This window comes from Chaetodon trifascialis, chromosome 16, assembly GCF_039877785.1.
Source record: "Chaetodon trifascialis isolate fChaTrf1 chromosome 16, fChaTrf1.hap1, whole genome shotgun sequence".
NCBI lineage: Eukaryota > Metazoa > Chordata > Actinopteri > Chaetodontiformes > Chaetodontidae > Chaetodon > Chaetodon trifascialis.
In genome coordinates, this window is record NC_092071.1 from 13,443,925 (window position 1) to 13,453,706 (window position 9,782).

General features: G+C 43.0%; 1 protein-coding gene across 1 annotated transcript; it reads right to left on the reverse strand.

Annotated features, from left to right (window-relative positions):
- Nucleotides 1–1,059: 1,059 nt before the first annotated feature.
- Nucleotides 1,060–5,537, reverse strand: chek1 (checkpoint kinase 1). Its single transcript, XM_070982983.1, has 14 exons — nt 5,383–5,537; nt 5,070–5,135; nt 4,652–4,766; nt 4,439–4,547; nt 3,504–3,568; nt 3,355–3,424; nt 3,081–3,269; nt 2,758–2,862; nt 2,587–2,670; nt 2,430–2,508; nt 2,175–2,343; nt 1,839–1,970; nt 1,653–1,754; nt 1,060–1,480 (listed from the first exon to the last, which is right to left on the reverse strand). Exons 2-14 carry the CDS (start codon nt 5,132–5,134, stop codon nt 1,397–1,399), a joined length of 1,368 nt encoding a protein of 455 aa, XP_070839084.1. The 5' UTR covers nt 5,135; nt 5,383–5,537; the 3' UTR covers nt 1,060–1,396.
- Nucleotides 5,538–9,782: the final 4,245 nt, after the last annotated feature.

Consider the following 9,782-nt stretch of genomic DNA (forward strand, 5'->3'; position numbering starts at 1 on the left):
GATAGAGGATCCGAGAAACCTGAAGGCAAGTCCAAAGTGTTAAACATAAAGGCACTGCACACCAACCCAGGTGTTTTCAATTCTACAGACAACTGTGAAGTGGAGAGACTTTTCAGTGTAAAGCAGGAGACGTCTTGTGTCCAGGAGTTAAACTGTTGAAACAATATTTTCGTATTCAGAGTCTGGATTTTTCAATAAGAGAGATGACCGAATAATGACTGAAAGGCAGCAACAGGAGAGTGAACGAGTCTGTACATGCTCACAGGAGGAGCTCCAATTAGACAAAATAAATAACACCTGAGGGAGTGTCTTTGTTGTGTAGGTGCTTTCATATGGAATCTTACTTTGAAAGTCATCTGTGTTCATGTAGACCTGAAGTCGTCCTGTCAGCTCATCAGATTTTATGAAAAATCGGTTTCAAACATCAGCAGCATCACTTCAAATCTTATTTCTTGTCTGCCTGATTCTGGACCTCAACACTGGTCATTTCCAGGTCCAGCCATGGCTTTCACGACCTCACATCTGAGTGCCACCCCCACCACCAGCCAAGCCCCTCCTCCTGAAGATGATAAGGACTCATTGTTTAAACAGTCCATAACCATACATAACAGGATCCATCAGTTGGAATTTAACCTGAAATTAATGTTTCTGTCGACAGTTTGTACAATCATGTGAGGAGCCGTTGACTTAGATCTCAACTCAACTACAATATCATTACAAACCCTTCTCATATTCACTACAAATTGTTGTCATAATATGAATATCTAATCTAATATCTAATATGAAGCATGGACACAAGGGATCCATTGATTTCTACTGTAAATGACAAGTGCGTATATATACTGCTCAGCAAATAGGAGCGTTTTAAACAAGAGATCTTTGTTTTAGCCCCTGCTGTTTCATTGTCTAAATATTTCACACAAAGAAGCTTTTATTTTGGCAGGTATATTGGAAGAATTGGGCTACCCTCATGTCAAACCCCAAAAATACTGAGACAGCGGTCATCTTCATTATATGCACGATTTATCACAGAACATTCAGCTCACAAAGTTGTTTCTTCAATAATTTATTCAAGACTTTGGACCGTATCATGTCAAACACAATAAGAACAAACCAGTCTTTTCAAGAGGCAGAGCACTTGCTTCCATCCTATGTGTGCCTACCTTTGACAACTAAACTAAACTAAACCTAAAGACTAAAAAAGCAAGGGCTTAATCTACGTTTTCAAAAACATCCGCCCTCCTGACGTCTGACTGGTTAACTGCTTCTCGCAAGGATAGAAGTACAACAAAACACGCACGCACGCACACTTGAGGAGAACAGCAGAACACATTTAAAATATCAAAAGAACACATAAGTATATACAGGGTCTCCCTCCAGTGCTTGCAGAGGCTGCTCATGTGGCCTTCTGAGTGCTGATGATGTCCCCGAGCTTCTGTTTTATCTTCACAAAGAGACGCTTAAACTCCAGACCGTCACCCTGAAAACACACACACACGCACACACGCACACACACACACATCAACATTTTGCCTCACACAAAGAGCTTAATGCAGCTTTGTGATTCTGCAGCACTTCTCAGACAGTGACTCATTAGACTATTTTTCTTGTTAAAGACAGTAAATACTCTCTTCTGAAATGCGACAGCCCACCTTAGACAGTCTGAAGTCCAGCAGCACTCTCCGATTCATCTCCAGCAAATGCACTTTGAAGATGAGTTTGTTATTGCGTTTATCCAGTGTGCTCACCGTCACCTAAAAGACAGAGAGGTTCAGTGTCAAAGGGTGCATTTAACTTCTGTAAACATCTGAATCCTGCATACTTGAGTGCAGATGCACCTGTTTGTTGCAGGCGAGTTTGAAGCCGAGTGCCAGGCCGTCACAGGCGTCTTTCAGGGCAGCTAAGGAAGTGTCAGCATTCACGTTGGTGAAGAAACGGGTCATTCTCCGCACTAATCTTTGCCACGGCGACTTCACACAGACGGTAAGGAGAAGTTGAGACGTGAAAAACTGACAGCATTCATGCATCTATGCAGCATTTTACAGCAGAATTTCATAAAATATAAAGTTCTGTAAAAGCGATCCTGAGTCTGTGCTGCTGAAAATTAGCACACAAGCTCAGATATATTCTATAAAGAAATTATAAACTGATACAGCTCTGAGCATGTGAATTACCTGACTGGCTCCCGGTGTGCCCAGTAGCTGACTACCCAGCAGCATGTGCTCTGGCTTGGTGGGCTGAGAGAAGCTGACTTGACCGTCGCTTTGGCCGATTAACAACATGGCTTCCCAGCCTCCTGCCGCAATATCAGGCTGAGAGCTGGAAAACTGCATCCTGTCATCACTACGGAGGGAAGGGTGGGGTCTTAAGATCACAGGCTCAAAAATAAAAACACCTGTCAGGTATTTAAAAAAAAAAAAAGCTCTTACCTGTTGGCCCGGGATATAAGACCCGCATCTGATCGAAGGAGTTTGTTTCCTCCAGAGCCCAGAGGTGGCTGCTTTACACCTGCAGAGACACACATCAGTCCAGTGAACATACAACTTCAAGATGAACTGATTCTATTGTACTCATACTGACACTTGCCTTGAGTAAACCAGCGGTCTTTCTGTATGTCTGCGATGGTGACGCGTGCATCTGGACTGGCCAGCAGTAACTTGGACAACAAACCTGAAGAGAGAAGTTGAATGTGAATTAAATACATTTCCGAGACCATTCCAAGCATGCAGCATTAATACTTCTATAATTTAGACTTACTAAGAGGCATTGGTTGTATTTTCTTCCAGGGAGGTAGGTATGTTTTCTTTTGAAGCCAGTCTGAATACTCTTGGCAGCTCTCAGTGGGCTGGTCCCACGGCAACTCTGAAAAAGAAAGAGTGACCAAAGGTTTCCTCACATACAGAGCATACAGACAGACAATCAGGACAGACAGTCCTCTGACCATACACCGTCCATAAGACCAGCATGCAGCTGTCCCTTTTAGCTCACACAGCAGCTTCGCTGTGACATTATAACGTTGACAATACTAAGGCTGTTGTATTGTGTCGACCCTTTTGCAAACACAAACTTTGCGATCTTACCTCCAGCCAGCATGGCAGTAAGGACTATCCCACAAGCCCAGATATCTGCAGGCTGAGCTTTGTACTCTGTTTGGCTGAGAAGCTCCGGAGCCACATAAGGAAGAGTCCCACAGAGTCGGTTCAGGAGACGCTCTCGTCCTTTGAAACGGAACATGGTGGCCAGTCCAAAATCTGTCAGCTTCAGGTTATCTGAAGAAAAGAAGAACAGCAGATGGTTATAATGAATGCAAACCAAAGTTATTCCTTTGATACGCTGATACACGCATTTCCTCACCTTTGTCATCGAGCAAAATGTTCTCTGGCTTTATATCCCTGTGGGTGATGCCAGCGGTGTGGAGATATTCCTGCAAAAGTACAAATGAGAATTTAAGAAAAGCAGCAGGTGCAGAAGGACACATCAACACACAGATCTGCTTCACTCACCACAGCTGCTATTAGCTGCTGGAAAAATCTGTGAGCATCTTTCTCTGCCATCCCCACATCAGGCTCTGAAATACAAGTGCGAGAACATTTTAAAAACCTGAAATGAATAAGCACCATCCAAATACTCAGCAGCATTTCTAGAAAGCAGCTGCACACTGATGTATCATGTTAAGGGAGCAATATGTAAGAATCGTGTCTTGTGATACCATTTTACATCTCAAGTGAGTCACTGCAGCGTCCAGTCTGCCCTCATTCCAACAACGCTAAGGTGCCTTTCTTGCCAGATTTGGCTCCTGGTAACGCAGGGCTCACTCTGCCGTAAGCTCCAGAGGTGGGCGCAAACTGATGCCTTGTCTCCAAGTGACAAATGGGAATGTGAATTTTTGAAATTGGTCCAGTCCCTCCGAGCGTTTGCACACAATCAATGCACGTGCACAGTGTCTTTTAGTGGGGCTTTAAACAGGCTCAGATTGTTATTATAAGTGTCTGACAACACGATGGAAAGGATCCCTACAGAGATGGACCTTTTTGTTAAAGAGTAAGATCTTTTTTGTCTAACCAGAAACAAAGCCAAAGCCACCAGAGTCCATTCACAAAAACAATAATTTTAGCATCGTAAAACATACTTCATTAGAACTAGCCAGAAACAAGATAAAACTCATCAAAACATTCCTTGCTCATCTTTCACGTTTCAGACATTCTCTACCAACTCTAGTTTGGTTGAAACACATTTTTCCATTCACCGGACTGCAAGAGAAGCAAGAGGGAGGGCAAGAGAAGCGATGGGGGAAACAGCCTGTAGAGCCAGAGTATTTTCACACCTAAATCTGGAATTATGCACATTCAGTGTGGCTACACGACAGTGCTGCTTTTCTTCCACAATTGAATACTGACTTCTTGGTCACATCCTTCAGGAAAGCAATCCCATGTCTCACCGATTCGGTCAAACAGCTCTCCTCCGGTGCAGTATTCCAAGAACAGGTACATGGTCGCACCTTCCTTACGATGGCCAAAAAAACGTACAATGTTGGGGTGGTTCAGCATCTACCAAAAAGTTTTAAAAGTGTAATTAATTTCAAACCAATAATCATTCAGAAATCACAACAGTGGTTAGGTCATACTAACCATACCGAGGGTTGCAAGCCTACCTTGTGCACGCAGACCTCCTTCTTGACATTTTCAGCACACTCTTTAGCCTGAGAGGTATCGATCACCTTCACTGCCACCGCCTCCTCCGTCTGCCTGTTCACCAGCAACCTCACTCTGCAACCGTGAACACAAAGAGAAAAGATGGATGAACAAAGTCAAGCGAGCAAGCGAAGATGGTCTGTCAAACATGGGACATGTGCACCAACAGGACTCTGATTTGACTAATAGACAAGACCAGCATGTTTAAAGTAAACAAAACCAGATGTGTTAGAGAAACTGCAGATGAAGAGGAGCCCTTAAGCTTCTCACCACTTTTCACATGAACATTTCTGACATATCAACTTAAGTTCCTGATACTGAAACCTTGGGCTGAAAAAAGGACAGATGCTGCAAATGAAAAAGATAAAGGAGTCGTACTCTCCATAGGCTCCTTCTCCCAGTGTCTGAATAAGGTCCCAGTCTTGCACGAAAGGCACAGCCATGCTAAAAACAAACACACACAGTGTTAATAAGCTCATAGAAAACGCACACGTACATTTTCCAGGCCAATATTTACTCAAATCTCTTCTTTTATTTCAGGCAGAGATGGATATTCCGACGCAGTGTGTCATTTTATCTGTCAAACCGTGAACGTTTCTCTGTAATACTGGCGCATGAGAGTTAATGTTAAACGTCATTATCTCACATGTCGCACTAAGCTAACCAAACCGAGTTTTAAAAACTATCGTACCTGCACAGCCGCCCTCAGCAAGCGCCGTTTTCCAAATGTTGTCTCAAAGAGAACCACATGAAAAACTTTTTCATGTGTTCGAGGCAATGACTGCAGTGGATTATTTAACAAATTTGGCGCGTTGTTGTTGTTCCAGCATAACTTCCGCTATGGTCGTCATTTCCGCTTCTCTTTCTTCTTCGTGTGTTTACTGCCGTCTCGGCATCCCTCTTTCATGTCCTCGCTGGGCGGAGCGAAGACGCGAGGAGAGGAACCCAGTGGAGGAGACGAGGAGACCAATTTATGGAATGAAAAGCACCCATAATATATGTAGACGCCTCATTACGTACTGGAGCGTAATCCAGCGTCGCCGCCATATTGGCTGGGTCTCCGTTAGCACCAGAGCCAACCGAAGTCAACGTAAAGAGCGCAACAATGCCCCTATTTTATTTATTTATTTTATTTTATTTAGCTTCCCAGCCCCAGTTACAAGCTTAACAGGGTAGTGTAAGACGCTGGAATGACCTGGACTTTTAAAGCTAACTTTTCCAGACCTTAAAAAAAAGAAAGAAGGAAAAAATGTACAGAGCAGGAATATATGGGAGCTTTGTATGTATGTATGTGTTAAAATCAGTGTATATCACAAACATCAGCAGTTTCAGTCCAGGCTATTATGGAATCTTTGTCATCCTAAAGCTGTGAACAGTTGTTTAAATTTAGACACGTCAGGCCAGATGGTGTGTGTGTGTGTGTGTGTGTGTGTGTGTGTGTGTGTGTGTGTGTGTGTGTGTGTGTGTGTGTGTGTGTGTGTGTGTGTGTGTGTGTTTGAAAGCAGCAGTGGACTGTGGGCCGACACACATGATGAGTTAGCCAAAAAGAAAAAACCTTCCTCGTTTCGACAGTTTGTTTAACACGCATGTCAACAGGAAATGCCAGATGTCTGGTTTTTGTGCGTGTGTTGTGCGCTTAACTTTACATTAAATAAACTCTCTGCACAAAAACAGAAATGAAGAAATACTTGTGTTATTGGTGTGTACAGAAGGGTCATGATTGTGTGTGTGTGTGTGTGTGTGTGTGTGTGTGTGTGTGTGTGTGTGTGTGTGTGTGTGTGTGTGTGTGTGAGAGAGAGAGAGAGAGAGAGAGAGAGAGAGAGAGAGAGAGAGAGAGAGAGAGAAATCAAATTAACAATCAAACTGTTTCTTTATTAAAATCTAAAATTAATTCATTAATACATTTATTAATATGCCATACCATATGTCTGTATTATGCTCTTTAACAAAGACAAAGTATTTCAGCATGGAAGTATTTGTTTTTAATGTGTGACAGCGTCCTGTATCATAACTACATCTCTGACGTTTGTAACAAACCAAACCGAGTGAAAATCGGGTAAAAATTAGAGGAGTTGTGATGATTATAGTAGCTGGACATTCACTTTCCTCCGTAGAAATAAATGCACTGGGGGCGCGTAGGAGACCCATCCAAGATGGCGGCCGCGCTGAACGTCAGCTCCAATAGGAAGCGTCAGTCAATGAGGCGTCTACGTATGGTCCCATTTACCGATGGTTGATGAGGCCTACGGAGGAGCCTCCGCGCCGCGTCTGTGGGACACAGCCACAGACGCACGACCGGGGTCCTCCGTGGATCCCCTCACGACAATTTTGCTGGCCTTAGTGTTGATGTGTGTGTGACAAACATGTGTATTGGACATTTGTGAAAATACGGAACAAATCGCGTCCCGTATTAGTTCAATACGGGAGGCAACGTTTAATTGTCAATTAAAGGACGATTCCGTATTTTACGGGACGGGTGGCAACCCTACCTATGATTGAACAGCCAATTATGTGGAGAGATTGCTGCCCCATACAAAATAAAACAAATATAGAACAGAAATATGTCAGCTAAGACGCGACATTAATGATCCGTTAATGTCAAGAAGCACCCAACAAGCCATCGCTTCGATGAGCCATAGACGAACGGAGTTCAATTCACCTGATCTAATAAGCAATTGATGAAGCACTGAAAAAACACTTTAAAAACCTTTTCATGGTCAATTTTTTAAGCCGAATTACTCAACAGAGCCTACTGATTACTTTCCCAGATCGAAAACACGCGGACCGACGCAGATTTTGGAGAAAAGCGAGATAACTTTAAATTTGTGGATTTTTGACTGGGGTTCGGCGAGCCCCGCAGCGTCCCGTTAGAGTCCTCACTTCGGAACGAAAGCGACTGCCACACTGTCAAAAACAGTTATATTTCTCCGTAGATTTTACAAATAAATCATAAACTATCGCTGAGTTTTAGGCATGTTATTCAAATGTGTACTTTTTCCATAATGAGTCTTTCCTGGCCACAGTTTCATGCAAACGATGTCCTCGTGCGCCTGAGGTGAACACCAGAGTCCCGTGATCTTGCGGGGCAGGTGGAGGTCTGCTATCCTGCACGTTCACATACAACCAGATTGACTGTCCGTGTACATGTGTGAAAGAAGATTCATCGACCGGTATCGAGGAACACTTTTAAGTCAAATTTCAGGTTTCTGCGTGAGCTCAGAGCGGGACACAGTGGAACTACACTGTTAAAGGGGATTTGGGCTTTTAGTCAGAAGGACTATTGCTGTCAAGCTGAAAGAACTCTGGCCATTACAACAAAGTAATGTTGGGAAGCGAGGAGGAGGAGTGGGTCAAAAGGACCTTTAAATGTTGTCAACAACGCCACCCTGGGAATTTCACCCAGGGAATTATTTTTCCCAAATACAAGGCACACAGGTTCGTTCACTCAAGACGGCATGAGACGTGGTTCCCAATTTTAAAATGAACGTTTATTAAACAATTAATTTTGAAAGCAATAAAGGAACACACCATTCTCACAGGACGGGGGAAGGGAAATAATCTAATCAGGGCTGGGGCCTGGTGGATGGAAAGGAGACTAGTGTTGGGGAGGAATCCACAAACGAAAGAAAAAGGGAGTCAACTCAAATCACCGGACAAACGTGCCAGACACACTCAGTGAGAAAACCCGCTCCCAGGACACAGCAGACAGGGGGGACGCCACCACCAACCACCTCCACCACTGACCTCCAGCAACTGCCAACATAGAAATAATGTACGTAGACGCCTCATTGACTGACGCTTCCTATTGGAACTGACGTTCACGGTTTGGTTTGTTACAAATGGCAGAGATGTAGTTATGACACAGGACGCTGTCACACATTAAAAACACGTGCTTGATGCTGAAATACTTTGTAAAAGAGCAGAATACAGACATATGGTATGGCATATGAATAAATGCATAAATTAATTAATTTTATATTTTAATAAAGAAACATTTTGATTGTTCATTTGAATTTATTTCACTCTCTCTCTCTCTCTCTCTCTCTCTCTCTCTCACTCACACACACACACACACACACACACACACACACACACACACACACACACACACACACACACACACACACAAAATCATGACCCTTCAGTACACACCAATAACACAAGAATTTCTTCATTTTTGTTTTTGCACGCTGAGTATTTTTAATGTAAAGTTAGGCACAGGCACATGCACGCGCGCGCGCACACAACACACACACAAAAACCAGACATCTCACATAACCTGTTGATATGCGTATTAAACTTTGAGTAAGTTTTTTTACTCAGTTGTGTTGGAATAAAACTTCACCAAAACAAACTGTCGAAACGAGGAAGGTTTTTTCTTTTTGGCCAACTCATGTGTGTCGGCCCACAGTCCACTGCTGCTTTCAAATACACACACGTACACAAACACACACACCTTCTGGCCTGACATGTCTACATTTAAACAACTGTTCACAGCTTTAGGATGACAAAGATTCCACAATAGCCTGAACTGAAACTGCTGATGTTTGTGATATACTCTGATTTTAACACATATACATACATACATACATACCTGCTCAGTTTTTTTTTTTTTTTTTTTTTTTTTGTTTGTTTGTTTGTTTGTTTGTTTGTTTGTTTTTTAAGGCCTGGAAAAGTAAGCTTTAAAATTCCAGGTCATTCCAGCGTCTTACGCTACCCTTTTGAGCTTGTAACTGGGGCTGGGAAGCTAAATAAAATGAAATAAATAAATAAAATAGGGGCATAGTTGCTCTCTTTACGTTGACTTTGGTTGGCTCTGGTGCTAACGGAGACCCACCCAATATGGCGGAGATGCTGGATTACGCTCCAGCACGTAATGAGGCGTCTACGTATATTATGTCTATGGCTGCCACCGCTGTACGTTGCCATGGATACAAAATGTAACGGTACACACATCACTCATGAGAAGCTCTTTTTTCTCGCTGTCTTGTCAGTGCTGTGCCATGTGGCTTTTGTTTTTACAATGTAATCACTTACCATTCAGATGAGTGACATGGCCAAGTGTGTGCACTTTATAATAAAGTCGTGTTT

Coding starts and splice junctions, on each gene's coding strand:
- chek1 (XM_070982983.1), bottom strand. CDS start 5,134: ATGGCTGTGCCTTTCGTGCAAGACTGGGACCTTATTCAGACACTGGGA. Junction 4,548..4,651: donor AGGAGGTCTGCGTGCACAAG/GTAGGCTTGCAA, acceptor ACTTTTTGGTAG/ATGCTGAACCACCCCAACAT. Junction 1,971..2,174: donor GCACACCGGGAGCCAGTCAG/GTAATTCACATG, acceptor GTCTGTGTGAAG/TCGCCGTGGCAAAGATTAGT.